Raw genomic sequence first — 21,214 nt, forward strand, 5'->3', positions numbered from 1 at the left:
GCCCAACATTGGTGGTGTTTTTGAATAGTTCTGATACGATTTTAGCAACATCCTTCAGTGGCAATTCTCTTTTCCAGGCTGAATTTAAGTAATGTAAAAGAACTAGTACAAAGGCAACTGAAAATGGTTAAAAATACACTGCTGCGTGAATTTGTACTTACGTAAAAGTGTCAATTACGCATGACAAGAAGCTCTGACCGATCGTTATACCAGACAGACTGTAGCATCGCCCGTTGAATTATGTTTCAACCGTTTCTAGGTTCTTACTGAGAGTGACCAGTTAAGAAAGGAAGCAGACGATCTTGGTCCTCGAGCTGAACTGGACTACTGGAAGAGAAGGATGTCCCGCTTCAACTACCTTCTGGAACAGCTTAAGAGTCCAGACGTTAGAGCTGCTTTGGGAGTGCTTTTGCTTGCCAAGTCTAAACTCATCAAGGTACATTTGGAGTGTGGAGTGTAAATAAATTGGCTGTACCACCTTGACAGTGCTAGACTTATTTTGGACGCTAAGCAGTGTTGGGCCTGGTTATTACTCGAGTGAGAGACTGCTAAGAATACCAGGTTCCACAGCAGTTCTAGTGTCACTTCACTCACCTTGTCTAGTGTGAATAAAGTGCGTGAGTGAGAGATTGGTGGTCAAAGAGGAAGATTAGATATTCCTTTATTGTCCACACAATGGTAAATTTCATTGTTGCAACGCAGGTAGATACAGAGGAAAATGACAGACAACTCATAAAAAAACACTCTTAATAGAAGAACTCTTATAAACAAAAACTCTTACAAACAAAAACTCCTATAGACAAAACCTCTCATTTCCTAATAAGGAATGGAGGGGGAAAAAAATAAAAATAAAAATAAATAAAAAGTGTTGCAGATTGACAGCAATGTTTCCGTCAGTCTACCCCAGGGCAGCTGTGGCCACACAACATTTTAAAGCAAGTGTCTGCAAAACGGTGGAAATGGACTCAACGGTACTCATCTGGGCAATGTTTTCAAAATCCAGACATTCCGATCGTCATCCAGAAGTTATTTTCAATCTCAATGTGCTTGTCCGAGGAGCTACAATGTATACTGTGCAGAGGGGAGCAGAACTAGTTCAGTCCTGCCCTAAAAAGTGCTATATAAAAGATGAATAAGCATTATCAAACGTACTGTAACTGGACTGTAAGTCAAACTGCATATTCTCTTTTCCAGACATGGCGTGAACTTGACATCAGGATTACTGACGCGGCTAACGAGGCAAAAGACAATGTGAAATACCTCTACAGTCTGGAGAAGTTTTGTGACCCGCTTTATAACAGTGACCCTGTACGAAACCTTCACATATAAATCACGTCATCTTGAACAAAGCTTAGACTTCTCCTCTCCATAGGTGACAATGGTGGATGCAATACCCAGTCTGATCAATGCCATTCGGATGATTCACAACATTTCTCGCTACTACAATACGCCGGAAAAGATTACATCCATTTTTGTGAAGGTGAGTGCATTTGAAATACAATAGGCTGTTCATGTTCACTGAGCAAAACAATATTAGATTAACTGTCACAATTCATCTGCAAATTATTGCTCAATGAACCACTGAGGCACGTTTTGTCTCGTACTCGGTTCATTAGTTAAGTTGCTACTGTAATTGTATTCACCTAAGCCCTTTTCCAGCTAACTACATTACAGTAGTTCTTTTTGTGGACTTTTAGGTGACAAATCAGATGATCACGGCGTGCAAGGCGTATATCACAAATAATGGGGCTAATACAATGTGGGACCAGCCCCAAGAACAAGTGGCAGCGAAAATCAGAGCTTCTATTTCTTTAAACAAGGTAAACTATACAGAAAGTAATGTTTAAGGGCAAACCTGAAGCTGATGTTTTGACTCCCACTGAAGGAATATCAGCAGTGTTACCAGAAGACCAAGGAAAAGCTGCAGCAGACTCCAGCAGAGAGACAGTTTGATTTTAGCGAGATGTACATTTTTGGAAAATTTGACTCGTTCCAAAGACGACTCAACAAGATCTTGGATATGTTCACCACTATTTCCACCTACTCTGTTTTACAAGACTCTAAGATCGAAGGACTGGAGACAATGAATACAAAGAATCAGGTTCGTACAGATTTTCATACACAATATTTTAGGCAGAATTACTAAATAAAACCGGATAATATTCAGTATTTTACAGTCATTATCACGGTCTAATTATGAATAGTTCCAACATTTAAATGAATACATGAAAGTGTATAAAACAGTATTTATTCTTTTTATTGAACGCAGACTGCAGAAATGCAGGGGAAATGGGAGGTAATGTGTACTTTTGGAATATCCATTAAATGCATGGTCTTACAGTACTTCCATCCAGCTCAAGTAGATATAACACACAGTAACATTTGGCATCACTCATTTCATTACTTGACATCATGTTATTCCTAACACTTCCAGTGCCCAGTGCATTTAATGTGACACATTACTGTGTTTCCTGTTTATTTCTTACTTTATTACTTAAGGGGGTTCAAAACTAAATATTTAAAGTTTCTAATCCCCAAAGTAAAAAGTAGTGGCATGACTTGTAAAAAAAGATTTCTGCAAATACATTTTTATGTAATATTATTTTATTCTTCTTGACATAGACTATTGTCCAGATCATGAAGAAAAAACATTACAGTTTTCTGGACCACAGGCGAACTGACTTCGACACAGACTATGAGGACTTCTGCAAAAGTACTTTGGAGCTCCATGTAAGTCAAACGTTTCCAAATGAAAGACTTCATTACATAAGCAGCTAACATGCTCTACTTTCATACAGAATGACCTCAAAGGTTTTATGGATAGCACTTTTGAGAAAATCCAAAATACAGAAAGAGCGTTAAATGTGTTGAAGAAATTTGAGAGGTAAAAATAATATGTATTTGTATATTGCCTGTTCCTGTAGCTTGTACAATAAGAAGATGATGTCCAACACTGAACAGTTGAATTATAATGTGCCTATTGAACAGACTAGGGATTCCTGACCTTGGCATCGAGGACAAGTATCAGCGGATTCTACAAAGCTATGGCCGAGACATCGAAATGGTCTCCCGTATTTACATCAAACAAAAGCTCGACCCTCCCATCGGCAGAGACCTTCCACCTGTAGCAGGTCGAATCATGTGGGCCCGAAATCTTTACAGCAGAATCCAGGGCCCAATGGACCTCTTTCAACAGGTTTGCAATCATACATTTTGTGTGCAGTTATGAGGCAAAATACAATATTAACAATGTTATTTTGTTGCTGTGCAGCATCCAGGCGTTCTTTCTACTGTTGAAGCAAAAATAATCATCAAAAACTACAACAGGGTGGCAAGAGTTCTGCTAGAGTTTGAGATACTCTATCATCAAAACTGGATGAAAAAGGTGAACTAGTTTACAACACAACATAAAAAGGCTCTTGCATAAATCTCTCTCATGCTGTTATGAGTAGTTTTGTTCACAAATGTGATTCCCTCATGTTCAACACAAAGATGGAAGATGCCAGAGCAGGTCTCCAGGTGTCTCTCTTGGTCAGGTCTCAAGCAACTGGGGAGCTTTTTGTGAACCTTGACCCTGAAATCCTGACCCAGATAAGAGAGACAAACTGCATGAAAAGAATGGACTTGGAGATCCCACCCTTTGCTTCTGTGCTGCTGCAAAAACAGGACAGCCTCAAAAAGAACTACAATAACTTACAGGTACTTTCCATACAGCAGACGTTTATGTTGATTGTTTGTATATTTATTGTGATGTACCTTGTCCTGCTAAATTGTGTTTCTCAGTTTATGTTTATGTTTATACTTTTGATATTTCAGTTAATGTTGAGTGAAAATACCAGAGTACGAGCAAAGATTCGTAGCGTCTTTGAACAACTCGCTACGCCACATGTTGCTAAGGTAAGATGTTTTGTCTGTTTCGTCTCAGGCTGTTTTATTCAAATGTTTTCATCCAAGTGAAAACCTTTATTTATCCTTTTTTATTTCAACGTCTTGTTATTATATTTCAGTTGTTTATAATTATCAATCACAGCAACCCTTACATAATATTCAACCTTTGACAGGTGGATGAGGCCCTTTTGCCTGGTTTAACTACTCTCAACTGGACATCTCTAACTATAGACAAGTACCTCTCTCGCATTGAAAAATCTCTTGGTAAGAGTCCAAAATTTGACTGGATTTTTAGGAGTTCGATGTGAATGAATTGCCTTCGTACACTTTCTGCGCAGCTGAGCTTTTGTGTCCCTGTTATAAGCCCTATCTGAACTTTCTCGCCTTTTCGGGTTCATCTGTTTGAGCCCTTCTGTGCCTGTCTCTGTCAAATCCCTCTCCTGTGTCTCCAGAGGACTTAGAGCTGCTGATAGACCGAGTAAATGACTTGGTGGAGTTTAGGATTGACGCGGTTCTGCAGGAGATGAGTGCTTCCACGCTGTGTGTGCTGCCAGAGGACGAGCCTGTTACTTGCGAGGAGTTTGTTCAGACAACACGGGTAAACACGCTGTTTTCACCACAGGCTCATGATTTATGTTTACCTTTTTTTTCTGGCTTAACTGTTCGTTGACTCTAAATAAATACTGAAGCTATTGAAGCTATGCATCTATGTTTAAAGGTACACTATGTAACTCTCCTGGTGGAGGATCTGCCACCTGCTTGTTTCTGGAGCTGCTGTTGCTCTGCCTGGAATTTTCCAATTTGGCATGAAAATCTATCTATCTATCTCCGAAGCATCTCCATAGAGACAAGCAGGTGGCAGATTGTCCTCTACAAACGCTGCACCTTAAGCTTTACCAGTGCCCAAATCCATATTTATAGGACCTATGTATAAAACAAGCCCAGATACTGCACACGAAGAGCTCGCTGGTGGAGGAGGCGGCTAATGAACTTATCAACATGCTGATGGAGTTTGACCACAATCAAAGAGACGAGGTGGAGAAAACTGTAGAAGAAAACCCTCCTGAAAATAAGCCTGTAGATCACGTAGACAGTGAAGGTAATAAGGCCATAATTTATGTTCAGCTGTGTCCACGCATAAGGACACCATCTTATACTGTGTTGTGCTGGTAAACCTTTCCGTTATATAAGAGTATTTCTGTCTCAGGTGAAGACGAGCACCGTTCAGAGGGTCACCTCGTCTCCAGAAATACCTTGTTGCCACCTCCGAGTGTCGGCCCCTCGTCTCCCCTGATGAGGAAAAAGAAAAAGAGAGACTTAATCGAAATCATGGAAGAAGAAGCTCGAGAACTGCTTTCTTATTTTAACCATCGGAATGTAGACGCCTTACTCAGACTGACGCGCAATACCTTAGAGATGTTACGCAAACATATCCACTCTTCGCAAGGGCATTTCATGAGTAAGCACTGGTTCGCTCAATAGCCAGTTTGCTTTTATCTCAAAGTTTTCTTTTACTTTCTTCCTAATTTGTTTTTCGTCTGTAGCTGAAAATGATTCATTCAGTTTCACAAAGTCCAGAGTTCAGCCTGCAATCTTCAGAGTGAGCGTGACTCTCTCCATTCCAAATATTGCGATGGTGCCGGCTCTAGAGGAGACCCAACAGACTCTGAACCGAGCGGTGGAGTGTGTGGTCAGTGTTAGTAAAGGAGTCGGCCAGTGGAGCAAAGAGAGGATCTCCAAAGTGAGTTAAGTGTGTCAAGGTCACATAAAGGTTTTCAAACGTTGCCACTAAAATCAACATATTACAAAGCAATTGAATGAAATGTTTGTTTTTTTTACAGAGGAAAATGCATGAACGACGACTGGCAGGCTTAAAGCAAGACAGCTCTGAAAGCGAATCAGAAGATGGAGCCGGAACTTATCGGAGTCTGGCAGGTACAGTTTGTGAAGATAAATGACTGTATTCTATTCAATCTAAAAAAAAAATCTGAAAAATCCTGTTTCTACGTTTGACAAATGATGACAGAGAATTGCATTAATATTGTGTAAATTCATTTGCGATGTTAGATGGAAGCACCTCAGATATATCAGCTGCAGCGGCCCAGTCCATCCCAGTGCAAGTCCGAAACTACTACAAGAGTGTGTCTGAAAACAAGGAAATAGTCAAATTAATTTCTGTTCTAAGCTCCTCGATCAGTTGTACAAAAAAGGTATAAACCGTTTGTATCCTTTTATGCTATCAATGTCAATTGTCAACGGCTTCTTGAAATGTGTATAATTAAAATTGCATTTCCAGGAAGTAAACACTGCTTTGGATCGATTCAGCTGTTACCACCACATCTGGAGGAAAGACAGAGAGGACACCATGCGGAAGTACTACTATGAACTATTTGATTCATGTGTTTTTAACTGTTTTAATGACAGGGATGATAGTGTTGCTTTACTCATTGTAGGTTCCTTCAGGGGTCTCCCTTGTTGTCTGAATTCGAGAGTCATATTCTTTATTACAAAAACCTTCAAACTCAAATCCTCTCTGAGCCTGAATACATCTCTGTTGGAGCTTTAGCACTGTTCACAGGTAAAAGCTCAATCTCAAAATAATTACTCTTTTGATTTTTGAACTGGTTTTAAATTCGTTCTGACATTAGCTGATCTGAAGATGTCTCTCACGGCTGAAACCAAGAGCTGGATGGTGGACTATGGTATGAACAGCAACAGGAAGTACCACTCTGAGATGGAGCAGATCTTCACGTTTGTAGATGAAGCAGGGAAGAAACTGAATCGCCAAATCAAAGACTTGGATGACATTCGTATTGCCATGGCAGCGCTCAAGGAGATCCGAGAGCATCAGATATCTGTCGATTTCCAAGTTGGACCTGTAGAGGTAAAGTACATATGAGCCCTCTCTGTGGCTTTCCTCTGTAGAATTGATGCAATAACGTTACCTTTTCCAAACAGGAGTCATACGCCATGCTTCACAAATTTGAGCTGTCTGTTGCAAAAGAAGAAGTGGACAAAGTAGACACACTACGATACACCTGGGAGAAACTCCTCTCACGTACCACAGAAGTGCAGAATGAGTTAGTGGCCCTGCAGCCAAACTTCAGGGGAGAACTGCTGAGCAATGTGGAGACTTTTGTGGAAGACTGTCAATACTTCTACCGAGACTATGATAAGGTTAAACAAAATACCAAGATCTAAGTTTGAACTTGCGTTTGTAAATCATAAATTAGTACCGTTTTGTTTCTGTGTTTGACAGGATGGACCAATGGCTGTGGGCCTGGCTCCACAAGATGCAAGCGATAGACTGATTATGTTTCAGGTGCTGAGCCCAGTTCATCCAAATGTTTTCAAACTGAGCTGTGTGCTTGTTTTTACATAGTCGTTTTACTTCATTTCCAGAATCGATTTGACAATCTCTTCAGGAAATACATTACTTACACTGGAGGAGAGGAGCTGTTTGGACTTCCTGTTACACAACATCCTCAGCTGCTGGAAATAAGAAAGCAGCTGACATTACTGCAAAAATTATATGGACTTTACAACAATGTGATTGACACTGTGAATGGTTACCACGATATACTCTGGGCAGACATACACATCGAAAGAATCAATAATGAGCTCCTGGATTTTCAAACACGGTCAGTATTAATCATTTAGAATAAAGGAAAAAAGGCTTTTTAGAGCACAATATTACATTATTTTTGTATTTATTAAACTCATTTTATTGGACAAAACAATCAGAATTAACATTTTCAAAACAGAAATTGACAATCAAAGAGAAAAACAACTCATCACCAGATACAATGTACTATTCTTCATTTATATAAAAGGAAAGCTGTGAGAAATTCGTGCCGATGCAAAAGTCAAGACAACTTCCTCCACTAGAGTTAATGCTGTCTGTCAGTTTTAGAGGTGGTATTCAAGGCTCAGTGCACAGTGCTGCAAAAGACCTGTCCTGCTTTTGCACATTGACAGATATCCCTGCAGTATGATTGACTTAAAAATGTAATATATCTATTTTGTGTGATCAAAATAGATGTCGCAAGTTGCCACGAGCGTTGAAAGAGTGGCCGGCGTTCCTGGATCTCAAGAAAACTATTGATGAATTCAGTGAGTGTTGTCCTTTGCTTGAACTGATGAGCAATAAAGCTATGATGACACGTCACTGGAAGAGAATTACTGAGGTGAGAGTGAAAACACATGAAAAAATACATAATAAAGACCATGTTTTAGAAATGATTTAAAACACACATGAATGGTTTCTTTGGTTCCTTGAATCAGGTGACTGGGCATCCATTTGAAGTGGAGACTGAAACTTTCAAGCTGCGTAATATTATGGAGGCTCCTTTGCTCAAATATAAAGAAGAAATTGAGGTGATTTATTTGCAAATTGAATTATATCATCTGTAGTTTCTGCATCAAATGTTTGCACTATACAAAGTTTTAAAATGTCTTTATGTGGAACCTAATTTAAGTCAGTGTTATAACAACAGTGTGATTTGACTTGCTCAGGATATTTGCATCAGTGCAGTAAAGGAGCGGGACATTGAACAGAAGCTCAAGATGGTTATTGCTGAATGGGACAACAAGACATTTACATTTGCAAACTTTAAGACTCGCGGAGAGCTGCTGCTGAGGGGAGACAGCACCTCAGAGATAATAACGAACATGGAGGACAGCCTGATGATGTTAGGATCTCTTATGAGTAACAGGTATGTGACATCGGCAGATGCATTATTCAATATGAGTCATAACATGGGGTATTTTAATATGATTATGATGACCTACAGGTATAACACCCCATTTAAAACCCAGATTCAGAAATGGGTGCAGAATCTCTCCAATACCAATGACATTATTGAAAACTGGATGACAGTACAAAATCTCTGGATCTATTTGGAAGCTGTGTTTGTGGGCGGAGACATTGCTAAACAGATGCCTAAGGTAAACAACTGCACGTATCGCTCCCATTCTCTTAACTGGCTCTTCTTAAGGACAGAAAACAGAGTAGAACAACAACACAGTGAGATGAATACAGATACATTAGTGGAGGTTAAAAGGAGAAATATTGTGCTTTTTTTCCAGGCACTTGGTATTGAACTACTGTATATCATGTTTTACATTTTGTTCATTGTAAACCACAATATTGATTGAAACAAAAAACTACAAGAACAGGTCCATTGACTTCTTATTCAAAACAGTAGAACTCAAGCAGCTTATTTCATTTACATGTGTTTATCCTTGAAAATGCCTATGTGATATTTTAGAACCCTTCATTTTTCAAATGATCGCAACTAAGTACAGGGATGTGGGCGGGGTCAGAGGGTAGGTGAAAACATGCATGAATCAATCGAAATACACATTTGAGTACAACACACCATTGTAACAGGGTTAAAATTATATTAAAGTTGATTTTGCATAATTTGTCAAATACAGTGTTTTAGACACATGCCTGGCTGTGTTCCCTGATGTGGTGTAAAATACATTTAATAAGTCGTTACATATGTGGTAGGTCTTTTAATAGCTTTTTTAATGCAATAGAATTTATTTTGTATAACAATATTATCATGTAATGTAATTGCAGTTACTTTCTGAAACATTCAGAAATGCCTATTTATTTTCTTTCATGTTTTTTAAAACACATTTCAGGAGGCAAAGCGTTTCTCTAACATAGACAAATCCTGGGTAAAGATCATGATGCGAGCTCATGAGATGCCCAACGTGGTGCAATCTTGTGTGGGTGATGAGACTATGGGACAGCTGCTGCCTCACCTCCTCGAACAGCTTGAAATATGCCAAAAATCACTTACAGGGTGAGTACAACAGGATATCAGAAACCATTTAGACTTACATCAAAGTGTAAGTGGTTCCAGCAAGACAAAAGAGTGAGGCTTACGTTTGACAATGTACTCGTCCTCAGCTATCTGGAGAAGAAGCGTTTGCTCTTTCCTCGTTTCTTCTTCGTGTCCGATCCAGCACTTTTGGAGATACTTGGTCAGGCCTCAGACTCTCACACAATCCAGGCTCATCTCTTAAATGTCTTTGACAACATTAAAAGTGTTCGATTCCACGACAAGGTAAACTATTACGAGGTAGAGAAATGTGTCAAGAGGTAGATAAATATATTTTCAAGCACTAAATTTTCCCTTTGCTAGGTTTATGATAGGATTTTGGCTGTGTCCTCTCGGGAAGGAGAGACAGTGGATTTGGAGCGTCCTGTTACAGCTGAAGGCAATGTGGAAGTGTGGCTTAATTCTTTGCTTAAGGAGTCCCAGAGGTCTTTGCACCAAGTTATTCGACAGGCAGCTTTGGCTACACAGGACTCCGGGTTCCAGCTGATCGATTTTCTTAATTCCTATCCAGCCCAGGTCAGCCATCCTAGCCTTTTCATTTGATTAAGTGCAAATGTCTTTATAATGATATTGTCCCAGAGTGCACTAAAAGCACTTTTCTTGATATAGGTGGGCCTCCTAGGAATCCAGATGATATGGACAAGAAATGCAGAGGAGGCTTTGACCAACGCCAGGTATGATCGCCGCATTATGGCCAAAACCAATCAACTTTTCTTGGACCAGCTCAACACATTGATCGACATGACCACTAAAGATCTGGGGACTGTTGAGAGGACCAAGTATGAAACCCTCATCACCATCCACGTCCACCAGAGAGACATATTTGATGATCTTGTAAGTTTGTTTTCTGAAAATTACAGCCTAGAAATTAAATGTACAATTCTGAGGAATGTCTACAGTGATCCCTCGCTATATCGCGGTTCACTTTTCACGGTCTCACTGCTTCACGGATTTGCATCATGCATTGTGTTCTGCATTCTGATTGGCTAAACAGTCTCTCCACTTCTTCTCTACCTGTGTGTCAATAACGTTATGGATTAATATGCACACGTACGTAAAACCGCTTGCCAAATTGAAGTTTGCGAGGCCGGTGAGAGCGGCGTGTGTGAGCTTCAATGTTTTATGGAGTATTTCATTGTATAATAACTGTAAAAAAAATAAAGGTTTCTACTTCACGGATTTCGCCTATCGCGGGTTCTTTTTGGAACGTAACCCCCGCGATAAACGAGGGTTCACTGTATAGAAAAAAACAGATGAATACCGTATTTTCCGGACTATAAGTCACACATTTTTTAATTTTTTTTGGCCGGGGTGCGACTTATACTCAATAGCGACTTATATGCTATATTATTAGTTATTTTCACTCTGGAACCCACATTTCACATGTTGATTATTTTCACACTGACAACCCCAAGAGGGCGCTCTAGGCTCTAAGCAACACAGAAGAAGAATAGGTACTTCCTCTACCTCCGGAGTTTGTGGAGTTGTTTAGAAGTGACACAGAGGAAGAAGAATTCAATGGATTTAGTGATTTTGGGTAATACTGATGCTTTGGTAAACTTGTTAGCATGTTCTTTATGCTATAGTTATCTGAATAATTGTTAATTATGTTACGTTAACATACCAGACACTTACCACAGTTCGTTGTCTGTGCGTCCTGTAGCTGAAGGTGTAACGTTAGCATACTCTAGCCCACTCACCATATACTTTAATCTGTTATTATTTTAAATTACATTTCAAGATTAAACGTCTGTTCTTGGTCTTGGATTTGATCAAATAAATTTCCCCCAAAAATGCGACTTATAGTCCGAAAAATACAGTAAATACATATTGAGCGTCCCAACACTCGCTTACTTAAATGTGCTGTAACATTTCTGGTGGGGAATCTGCGACCTTCTCCTTGTAGATGGAATTTTTCACAATGTATCCAACGTATTTATCTCTATGGCAACACGAAGTTAATGCTGTTGATTTAGGCACAGGTCTGATCTGTAGGAAAGCAACCCCACTCTTATGCACAACTCTTATGCAGTGATCGCTGATCACTTAATATTATCTTTCCCAGAGTAGTAAGTTTAGACCTTTCTATACATTTTTTGCAAGTTACATACCTTTAAAAAAGAATTGCACGGTTTTGGAACAAAGCATACTATTACTGTTTAACCTTGTCATATGTCATCCTTTTTTAAAAGATTGTTACTGAGGTATTATACCTCCTACACTGTCTTATAACACACTGAGCCATTAAATATGCTGTTTTCTTCCATTCATGTGATTGATCAGCTCCATCACTGCCTGATATAATGGATGGTTTTGATCTCCCCTCGCCTCCTCATGACTTTGATTGCCACCTACTTCTCTGTTTTTTGCTCATTTTGCAGTCCTTCTGTTCTTTCTGACGACCTCTTTTTCTTCCACATATCTTGTTCTTTACTCACCCCTCTATTCCTCTCCCTTTCATCTCCTGCATCCTTCCTAAATGGTACTCTTCGATTTCTTATTCTTAACATTTAGGTTTTTTTTCCAGTGCCGAGTGAATATCAAAAGCGCCAGTGACTTTGAATGGCTAAAGCAGTGCCGTTTCTACTTCAATGAGGACTCAGACAAGATGGCCATCAACATCACTGACGTGGGCTTTGTCTACCAGAATGAATTCCTAGGTTGCACCGAAAGGCTTGTTATAACGCCTCTGACTGACAGGTACTATAATGACTACAAGCCACCTGTCCAAACATTATTACTGTAAATCTAACCTTCAAGACAAGGGGGACATGTACTATCAAACATACTCTAAAGGTAAGGTAGGTGAGGTCAGGAATTGTTATATTTCTGTGAAACATTTTATATATCCAACTTAAAGTTGGCTGTATATTTTTTTTCAAGCTAAACATCATTGAATGTTACTGACATTTGTATTACTGAATTGTGCCTTAGCACACTTTATAATATAATTCTCAGGGAATTAGACATACACCAATGCTATTCCTTAACACACAGAGAACACAATTCAACTTAGAATAGGAAACGACACAGAAACATCAGACATTTGTGTGGCATGCATGGGAGAAACCGCCGGGCCGGGTCACCAAGGCTGTTGTAAGCAGCCCGGCGACCCTCCTGGTCTCACGACGTTTTTTCTCATGCAGGTTGGTTTTATTAGATATTATGGAATAGGCGGGTCACATTTCTCATTGGTCAGCTTCACATCAAGGCACTTGTCTTTTACGACAGTCTGGTATTTTCCTTAGAGATGAAGCATGCAGGGGGGGGCAACTCCCCCCCTGGGGTGTTACATCCCTCCCTAGAGTAAACATTCCGCTGCTCCATCTTTACGACACCTTCACAAATGCAGTTTGTCACACATTCCGTTTTTCTCTTAGACTAATAATGCAGATAATATACAAATATAGTCATATCACTATTATGCAGATAAAATACATCACAGAAATATAATCATATATTTACATTTTATCACAGTGACCAGCGTATTCAAAGTAAATTCATTGGAATCAATGAAAAAGAAGAAAATGAAAAAATAAAAGTTAAAAAAATAATTAAAAAAATATAATAAATGTTGTTGGTTTTAACTATTAGGGACATAACTGACTGAAGGAGCATCTTAAGTTACTTACAGCTACTGCCTGTGTCAGACACACAAACGCACACAGAGTAATATGAGCAGACAAAGGGGGAAATAGCAGGAGACAAGTGGAGAGAAACAAGAACAGACAGCAGCAGGGCGGGAGCTACCAACTGACACTGCACAGCATCTCTGTGCCAAGGAGTGGCATGTGGCCTTATGGCCAAAGGCAAAATCACTTATTGCACACTGCTGAACACAGACCTGAGTCCCTGTACTGTATTTGTATTATCAGGTTACATTGTGTATTTTTTCAGGTGCTACATAACTCTTGCACAGGCACTTGGCATGAGCATGGGTGGTGCTCCAGCTGGGCCAGCAGGGACAGGTAACTATAACCATTTCTTTATTCATTTATTTGTATAAGGAAATAATGTCAGATTGAATTGTATTATTGCATTGTTTTCATCAGGTAAGACAGAGACAACAAAAGATATGGGTCGCTGTCTTGGGAAATATGTTGTTGTCTTCAATTGTTCGGACCAAATGGACTTCAGAGGCTTGGGAAGAATATTCAAAGGTAAAACTTATTATACAATACAATTTAGATTAAAAGAGTTTGTGTTGAAATTTGATTGACCAATCTTTATTCAGGTTTGGCCCAGTCCGGATCCTGGGGATGTTTTGACGAGTTTAACCGAATTGACCTCCCGGTTCTGTCAGTGGCAGCACAACAAATTGCCATTGTGCTCACCTGTAAGAAGGAGAGGCGAAAGAACTTTATCTTCACAGATGGAGAGCTTGTTGAGATGAATCCAGAATTTGGCCTCTTTCTAACTATGGTAATGACAATAAGTGTGGCTTGGGTCTTTTATGAGGTTTATTTCATTTTCATACACTCCACACATTAATTGTTAGGTGAGTGAAAACGACTTGCTATCCCTAGGCTAGTCATTAGACCGGAATAACTTTTCCTTGTGGTGAATGAGGTTAGAGATCAATTTCCCATGCGTGTTTGTGTGGGTGCCTGCAAGTGTGAAAACCCACTAATCAAAGACCAGATCTCGGAGTCTGGGCCTCAGTCCTTGGGGATTTTTATAGTCGAAAGTGAGAGTCTGCTGTAAACGTTAATGGTTTTCTTCTGTTAACAAGACTTAAAGATTTAGTGCTGTTGTTTTTCTAATCAAATTGCCCTGACATTTTTTCCGTCTTATTCTAAATGAACAGAATCCAGGTTATGCTGGGCGACAAGAGCTTCCTGAAAATTTGAAAATCAACTTCCGTTCAGTGGCTATGATGGTTCCCGACCGACAAATTATTATTCGGGTAAAACTGGCCAGCTGCGGCTTTATTGACAATATGGAGCTGGCCCGCAAGTTCTTCACTCTGTACAAGCTGTGTGAAGAGCAGCTCTCCAAACAGGTAAAATGTGTTGCTCATTTGTGGCATATTAAAGCTCATTATGCGCACTATCGATTCCACTGTTGTTTAAGCCATTTCATCAATGTCGCCAATTCACCTTTAAGCATGAATGTATTATAATATTTTTCAGGTTCACTATGATTTTGGTTTGCGAAATATCCTTTCTGTTTTGCGAACTTTGGGCGCGGCAAAACGGGCCAACCCTTCTGACACTGAATCCACGATTGTAATGAGAGTGCTTCGGGATATGAACCTCTCCAAATTGGTGAGTTATTAAAGACACAATTTAATTAATGCCTGAAAACAGTGAAAATTAATGACAGTGTAATTGGGTTATTTAGATTGATGAAGATGAGCCTCTGTTCTTAAGTTTGATTGAAGACCTCTTTCCTGGCATCCATCTTGATAAAGCAGGCTACCCAGAACTAGAAGATGCAATTGATAGACAGGTATGTGGCCAGTAAACACATGACAAAAGTAAACGCAAATAGCTTTGTGTTTTTAGGTAAGATATATATATTTATTTAGTTCTTTAGTTTTAGCTGTTTAAAAAGCTGACCTTCTTTTGTCAGGTTGAGGAGGCAGGTTTAATCAGCCACCCCCCATGGAAGCTAAAGGTCATTCAGTTGTTTGAGACACAGAGAGTACGACATGGGATGATGGCATTAGGACCCAGCGGTGCAGGAAAGACCACTTGTATACATACTCTAATGAAAGCCATGACAGGTACAACACAATTCATAAAATATGTACATAATTTTCCATCTTCATTACACTATGTCTTTTCATATTCAACTCTTACCCATGAATGGTAAATACAGTAAAATAATGTGTGTTTTCTGCACTCCCTGTGAAGAGTGTGGCCAGCCTCACAGAGAAATGCGCATGAATCCCAAAGCCATCACAGCTCCTCAGATGTTTGGTCGTCTGGATGTTGCCACAAACGATTGGACTGACGGAATATTCTCCACACTTTGGAGGAAAACACTACGTTCCAAAAAAGGTAAACAAGAGGAGTTGAGAGAATGTTTATTTGTCCTATGGAGAGGAGTCATTAAAGGTATGTAACTTTTTTAGTGGAATGTTTCACAGTATGGCATTAAACTTAACAATTTAGTTTAGTTATTTAGTATATGTCCAATACCTTGAAAAACATGTGTAGTTGGAGATATTAATTGCTAACAGGGGTTTGGGAGCAGGACCACACCTCAACCTCTGACTTCTCCAGCAAACACACCTCCACTCTTTAACCACGCCTCTAATTACCCAGAAGGCAGTATACAGTATATACAAGCCAATCCCAGCATCTCTTGTTGTCTCTGCTCTTTCGACCCCACCCTCCCACCCCATGTCTCTATCATCTTCACCTTAACACATCACCATCTACGGAGGGGGGGTTCTGAATCGGCTGGGCTGATTACCCGAGACAGAGCCCCCATCCTGAGTCTCTACCCAGCCAACTATCATTGATCCATCATTGATCAATCATCGCTCTATCATCGCTCCATCATCGCTCCATCATCGCTCCATCATCGATCCATCATTGATCCATCATCGCTCCATCATCGATCCATCATTGATCCATCATCGCTCCATCATCGCTCCATCATCGCTCCATCATCGTTCCATCATCGATCCATCATTGATCCATCATCGCTCCATCATCGCTCCATCATCGCTCCATCATCGATCGATCATTGATCCATCATTGATCCATCATCGCTCCATCATCGCTCCATCATCGATCCATCATTGATCCATCATCGCTCCATCATCGCTCCATCATCACTCCATCATCACTCCTTCATCACTATTATCAATAAACATTCTTTCATATTCCATTGTTGTCCTGGCTAGTGAAGGATTCTTACTTTTCCACAGATCTAAACTCAATTTCAAATCAAATCAATTTATTTTTGTAAGGCCCAAAATCACAACAACAGTTGCCTCTGAGGGCCACAGGGAGAAATGAATCAACAATGTCTGTGGTGGCGATGAAGTCAGACAATGTCTGTGGTGGCGAGGGACGATGTCCCAGGGTCCTCTGTCCTTAGACTCTCCTTCTCGGCCAGGAAAAACTACAAAAAAAACCTCTTTGGGAAAAAAGCGTAGAAACCTGGAGGAGTTCCAGTGAAGGAGAGATCCGACTCTCACAGACGGACAGACGGACAAAACTGTAAACTGTAACTTGATCTTGTTGCGTCACCTGTTAGCCTCCATATAGGTCGCCAAGTTTAATGTCATACTGTGGCACATTCCAGGCAAAACAAAAGCATCTCCGTAAAGAAAAGCAGGTGGCAGTCTGTACATTTAGCATGTTCATCACTACAACTTCAGAAATAAGACTTGGTTGACTTGAATAGAATAATCAAGCAATCATTTGTTTTCTAGGAGAGCACATCTGGATAGTTTTGGACGGACCAGTTGACGCCATCTGGATCGAGAACCTCAACTCTGTTTTGGATGACAATCGGACTCTTACTCTGGCCAACGGTGACCGCATTCCCATGGCGCCCAACTGCAAAATCGTTTTTGAGCCTCACAACATTGATAACGCGTCTCCTGCCACTGTATCTCGTAATGGTATGGTGTTCATGAGCTCTTCTGTCCTCAACTGGAGTCCCATACTGGAGGTAACTATATCCATGCTATTTAAATGCCTTTCAAGGTTAATGGATTTGCAAAAGAGGTTATTTACAACAATGCACTGTTTGTGATATTTCTTCAGAGCTGGTTGAACAAACGCTCACCCCAAGAAGCTGACACCCTGAGGCAATTGTTCACCTCTTCATTTTCGGACCTTTTTCGCTTCAGTGTGCAATCCCTGGAATTCAAAATGGATATGTTGGAGGCCTTTGTCATCATGCAGTGTATCAACATGCTGCAGGGACTTATACCACCAAGAGTGAGTCTTCTGTTATTTTTGTTTTGTTTTGTCACACGTTCACATTTTGACATTTGTACTGTTATTTTTGTGTGTTATTTATCTCCAGGAGCAGTCTGGAGACATATCTAGAGAGCACCTGGAGCGGCTCTATGTTTTTGCTCTGATGTGGAGTACAGGAGCTTTACTTGAGCTCGATGACCGAAGGAAGATGGAACTATGGATCCGGGCAAATGACAGCTTATCGCTAAATCTGCCAGAAATCTCCCCTGAGAGTGAAGACACAATATTCGACTACTATGTCACAGTATTTGGTATATTTTTTAAACAAAATGTTATTTTTAGAGGTCAAGGCTCATACTATAATAAAACAGCTTTGTATTTTTTTTCTCAGGTCACTGGGTCCATTGGAATTCCAAAGTAGACGAGTACATCTATCCTACTGATGTTACCCCAGAGTACAGCTCCATCCTGGTCCCCAATGTGGACAATGTTAGGACAGACTTTCTCGTTCAGACTATAGCAAAACAGGGCAAGGTCAGAATGGTTTTATTCCCATTGTGGAAATAATACAAACTTTAGAATCTATAGCATTTCATTTGATCCCATTCAAATGTTCTTTTCAGGCGGTGTTGCTAATTGGCGAGCAGGGAACGGCCAAAACTGTGATGATCAAGGGATACGTATCAAAGTGCGACCCTGAGACGCACATGAGCAAGAGTCTCAACTTCTCTTCGGCTACCACACCACTCATGTTTCAGGTAGTTTTCATTTGTGTTGTTATTTGTTCACATATATTGAATTAACCTGTATTGATAAATCAAATACAAATACACAAAGCAACACTGATCATAGTCGAGTCTGATTGATTGATTGATTGATTGATTAAAGGTACTGGCCAATCAATGTATGTCCCTTGTATCTCTCACAATAGATTGTTGTTGTGGTGACTTTTTGAATTTGATTGCTTCGTTTAGAGATCTGTTGAGAGCTATGTAGACAAGAGAATGGGCAGTACTTATGGACCACCAGCTGGAAAGAAAATGACAGTTTTCATCGATGATATCAACATGCCTGTTATCAATGAGTGGGGAGACCAGGTAAGGCCAGGATCATTCAGTTTGCTCCATCTATTCTCTGCCTTTTCTTAACACTATCCCAGTTAATGCTATTAATTGTGATGTAATAAATGTGTGCTCGCTCTTGCCAAAAAAATAACAGGTGACAAATGAGATTGTGCGACAGCTGATGGAGCAGAATGGTTTTTACAACTTGGAGAAACCTGGAGAGTTCACCAGCATTGTTGACGTCCAGTTTTTAGCTGCAATGATCCATCCTGGAGGAGGACGCAACGACATCCCTCAGAGACTAAAAAGACAGTTTTCTCTTTTTAACTGCACATTGCCCTCTAACACCTCCATTGACAAGATATTTGGTAAGAAAATGTAAAAAGAATCTCTTAAGTGCTTGTCAATATTCAAAATTACAGTGCAAAGGTATAAAAAAGACATCTGTGATTTTTTAGCCTAGATATCATTGAAAATAAATACATCTAGGGTCTGTTTGCTTGTCTCCATCATAAAAGTTACATTGTGCACTTTAGTTTACATAGCAACTATATAAATGACCTTTTCATTATATGCTAAGTTGATGTAGAAGAACAGAATGTACTTTACTTATAATTTGTGGGTTATCTTTTATTCCAGGTGTCATTGGTGAGGGCCATTTCTGTTCTGCACGAGGCTTCAGTGATGAAGTCATAAACGCTATTCCTGGGCTGGTTTCTCTGACCCGCCAACTGTGGCAGCTGACAAAGGTCAAGATGCTTCCAACTCCAGCCAAGTTCCACTACATCTTTAACCTCCGAGATCTGTCCAGAGTTTGGCAAGGAATGCTTAATACGACCTCTGAGGTGGTCACGTCCACTGAGGTGAGAAAAAAAAGTGAATCATATTTTGCCTGGCTACATAATGCATTCTATTCTCTTATGCCAACAAACAAATGACTAATCCCCTCCATCCATAAATGTCCTTGTTAGCCACATAACCAGCAGCTCAAAAAGCATCGCATCCTGTACCAATGTGTTTACTCTCTCTCCCCTGCACACGCCCAGAGCATTTTAGTCTGGCATTTCATTTCCAAAACATCTAACATGCTGTGTCTCTCTGATGTGCTCATTCAATCACTCTTTTTCATGCCAACAACAAGTCAACACCTTCAGTTCTGCTACCTCTGCCTCTCTTTCACAGTTTTAACATTACGTATGCTTAGGGTCGTCACGATAAATACAAAATACAAAAATTATATTAGGATTGTTATGAGGAGGGGGGAAAATCACAATATTGCAATTATTTACAATTATTGAGACCAAAATTCAGTCAAATGTGAACAAATGTATAATCAAATGTACAATCAAAATGTACAATAGATTATGATTGCTCTTGATTAACTATATTAAATCAAACTTTCTGATGTACAATGAATGTGACATAAACAGCTAGATAAAAAACATTTCACATCACAAAACATATTCACTGTAAAAACTTTGCCCAGTTGACTGAATATAAAGCTATAAAAACTAAATATATGTCAATAATCAATATTTCCAGGTACTGCTGGCCTTGTGGAAACATGAGTACAAACGTGTGATCGCTGACAGATTTACAATGCCTGAAGATGTGGAGTGGTTCGACCAGGCATTGTCTAAACTGGTGGGGGAAAAACTCGGAGAGGAGCCCAAAAAAATAGTGGATTATGAAGTGGACAGATTCTTCGTCGACTTTTTACGAGATGCACCAGAAGCAACAGGTAAAGTTAACGAGAAACCAGTGACTGGAAAGAGTAAACATAAAAATAAACATTAAAAAACCCCAAACTGTTTTTAGGTGAGGAGCCAGAGGATTCAGACTTCGATTTGCCTAAAGTGTATGAGCCTATCGAGTCATTTGAAAGTTTGAAAGACCGCCTGAACATGTTCCTGAGCCTTTTCAATGAAAGTATCAGAGGGACGAGTATGGATATGGTGTTTTTCCAGGACGCCATGATACATTTAGTCAAGGTGATCCAAGCGATTTTGAGACATTGTATTATATACTTTCTGTATTCTTTTATCCTTTGCTAAATGTAAATGTATGCATGTAGGTGTCGAGAATCATAAGGACCTCAGGAGGAAATGCCTTGTTAGTGGGTGTTGGGGGCTCAGGCAAACAGAGCCTAACGAGGTTGGCCTCATTTATTGCTGGATACAGGATTTTCCAGATTACTCTCACACGGTAAGCTGCTGTTTCTAATCACTAGTACACCTCCAGTAGACGTAATTTGTGGCTCGGATTTGATATTGTACATTATTATGACTGTAAATATGTATCTATACTGTGTTAGGTCATATAACACAGCTAACTTGATGGACGACCTGAGGGGTTTGTATCGGACAGCTGGTCAACATGGGAAAGGCATCAGCTTCATTTTTACAGATAATGAGATCAAAGAAGAGTCTTTCCTGGAGTATATGAACAACGTGCTTTCATCTGGAGAGGTTAGAGTTACACACAACACAAAACTATTTTTGTAATATATACTAATACT

General features: G+C 39.8%; 1 protein-coding gene across 1 annotated transcript in view; it reads left to right on the forward strand.

Annotated features, from left to right (window-relative positions):
* dnah5 (dynein, axonemal, heavy chain 5) overlaps nucleotides 1-21,214 on the forward strand; it is a 47,218-nt gene that overhangs the window by 9,436 nt on the left and 16,568 nt on the right. The window contains exons 8-61 of the mRNA XM_072460920.1: nucleotides 260-436; nucleotides 1,195-1,308; nucleotides 1,373-1,480; nucleotides 1,698-1,820; nucleotides 1,886-2,101; nucleotides 2,270-2,296; nucleotides 2,623-2,730; nucleotides 2,799-2,884; nucleotides 2,989-3,196; nucleotides 3,272-3,385; nucleotides 3,493-3,699; nucleotides 3,817-3,897; nucleotides 4,062-4,152; nucleotides 4,341-4,486; nucleotides 4,810-4,987; nucleotides 5,096-5,347; nucleotides 5,433-5,629; nucleotides 5,730-5,823; nucleotides 5,956-6,098; nucleotides 6,185-6,261; nucleotides 6,342-6,466; nucleotides 6,537-6,772; nucleotides 6,847-7,065; nucleotides 7,148-7,210; nucleotides 7,291-7,529; nucleotides 7,928-8,075; nucleotides 8,173-8,265; nucleotides 8,404-8,603; nucleotides 8,682-8,835; nucleotides 9,541-9,704; nucleotides 9,812-9,968; nucleotides 10,047-10,259; nucleotides 10,353-10,577; nucleotides 12,271-12,443; nucleotides 13,641-13,711; nucleotides 13,796-13,903; nucleotides 13,978-14,165; nucleotides 14,551-14,745; nucleotides 14,876-15,010; nucleotides 15,087-15,194; nucleotides 15,318-15,471; nucleotides 15,602-15,748; nucleotides 17,137-17,378; nucleotides 17,474-17,650; nucleotides 17,739-17,943; nucleotides 18,024-18,166; nucleotides 18,256-18,390; nucleotides 18,607-18,729; nucleotides 18,851-19,064; nucleotides 19,336-19,559; nucleotides 20,239-20,456; nucleotides 20,513-20,687; nucleotides 20,771-20,901; nucleotides 21,011-21,164. Of these exons, the coding sequence (XP_072317021.1) occupies nucleotides 260-436; nucleotides 1,195-1,308; nucleotides 1,373-1,480; nucleotides 1,698-1,820; nucleotides 1,886-2,101; nucleotides 2,270-2,296; nucleotides 2,623-2,730; nucleotides 2,799-2,884; nucleotides 2,989-3,196; nucleotides 3,272-3,385; nucleotides 3,493-3,699; nucleotides 3,817-3,897; nucleotides 4,062-4,152; nucleotides 4,341-4,486; nucleotides 4,810-4,987; nucleotides 5,096-5,347; nucleotides 5,433-5,629; nucleotides 5,730-5,823; nucleotides 5,956-6,098; nucleotides 6,185-6,261; nucleotides 6,342-6,466; nucleotides 6,537-6,772; nucleotides 6,847-7,065; nucleotides 7,148-7,210; nucleotides 7,291-7,529; nucleotides 7,928-8,075; nucleotides 8,173-8,265; nucleotides 8,404-8,603; nucleotides 8,682-8,835; nucleotides 9,541-9,704; nucleotides 9,812-9,968; nucleotides 10,047-10,259; nucleotides 10,353-10,577; nucleotides 12,271-12,443; nucleotides 13,641-13,711; nucleotides 13,796-13,903; nucleotides 13,978-14,165; nucleotides 14,551-14,745; nucleotides 14,876-15,010; nucleotides 15,087-15,194; nucleotides 15,318-15,471; nucleotides 15,602-15,748; nucleotides 17,137-17,378; nucleotides 17,474-17,650; nucleotides 17,739-17,943; nucleotides 18,024-18,166; nucleotides 18,256-18,390; nucleotides 18,607-18,729; nucleotides 18,851-19,064; nucleotides 19,336-19,559; nucleotides 20,239-20,456; nucleotides 20,513-20,687; nucleotides 20,771-20,901; nucleotides 21,011-21,164 (8,403 nt within the window). The remainder of the gene's footprint in view (nucleotides 1-259; nucleotides 437-1,194; nucleotides 1,309-1,372; nucleotides 1,481-1,697; nucleotides 1,821-1,885; nucleotides 2,102-2,269; nucleotides 2,297-2,622; nucleotides 2,731-2,798; nucleotides 2,885-2,988; nucleotides 3,197-3,271; nucleotides 3,386-3,492; nucleotides 3,700-3,816; nucleotides 3,898-4,061; nucleotides 4,153-4,340; nucleotides 4,487-4,809; nucleotides 4,988-5,095; nucleotides 5,348-5,432; nucleotides 5,630-5,729; nucleotides 5,824-5,955; nucleotides 6,099-6,184; nucleotides 6,262-6,341; nucleotides 6,467-6,536; nucleotides 6,773-6,846; nucleotides 7,066-7,147; nucleotides 7,211-7,290; nucleotides 7,530-7,927; nucleotides 8,076-8,172; nucleotides 8,266-8,403; nucleotides 8,604-8,681; nucleotides 8,836-9,540; nucleotides 9,705-9,811; nucleotides 9,969-10,046; nucleotides 10,260-10,352; nucleotides 10,578-12,270; nucleotides 12,444-13,640; nucleotides 13,712-13,795; nucleotides 13,904-13,977; nucleotides 14,166-14,550; nucleotides 14,746-14,875; nucleotides 15,011-15,086; nucleotides 15,195-15,317; nucleotides 15,472-15,601; nucleotides 15,749-17,136; nucleotides 17,379-17,473; nucleotides 17,651-17,738; nucleotides 17,944-18,023; nucleotides 18,167-18,255; nucleotides 18,391-18,606; nucleotides 18,730-18,850; nucleotides 19,065-19,335; nucleotides 19,560-20,238; nucleotides 20,457-20,512; nucleotides 20,688-20,770; nucleotides 20,902-21,010; nucleotides 21,165-21,214) is intronic.

The sequence above is a fragment of the Eucyclogobius newberryi genome, unplaced genomic scaffold (assembly GCF_026437365.1).
Source record: "Eucyclogobius newberryi isolate DKJ021-1_F unplaced genomic scaffold, fEucNew1.0.hap1 SCAF_3, whole genome shotgun sequence".
NCBI lineage: Eukaryota > Metazoa > Chordata > Actinopteri > Gobiiformes > Gobiidae > Eucyclogobius > Eucyclogobius newberryi.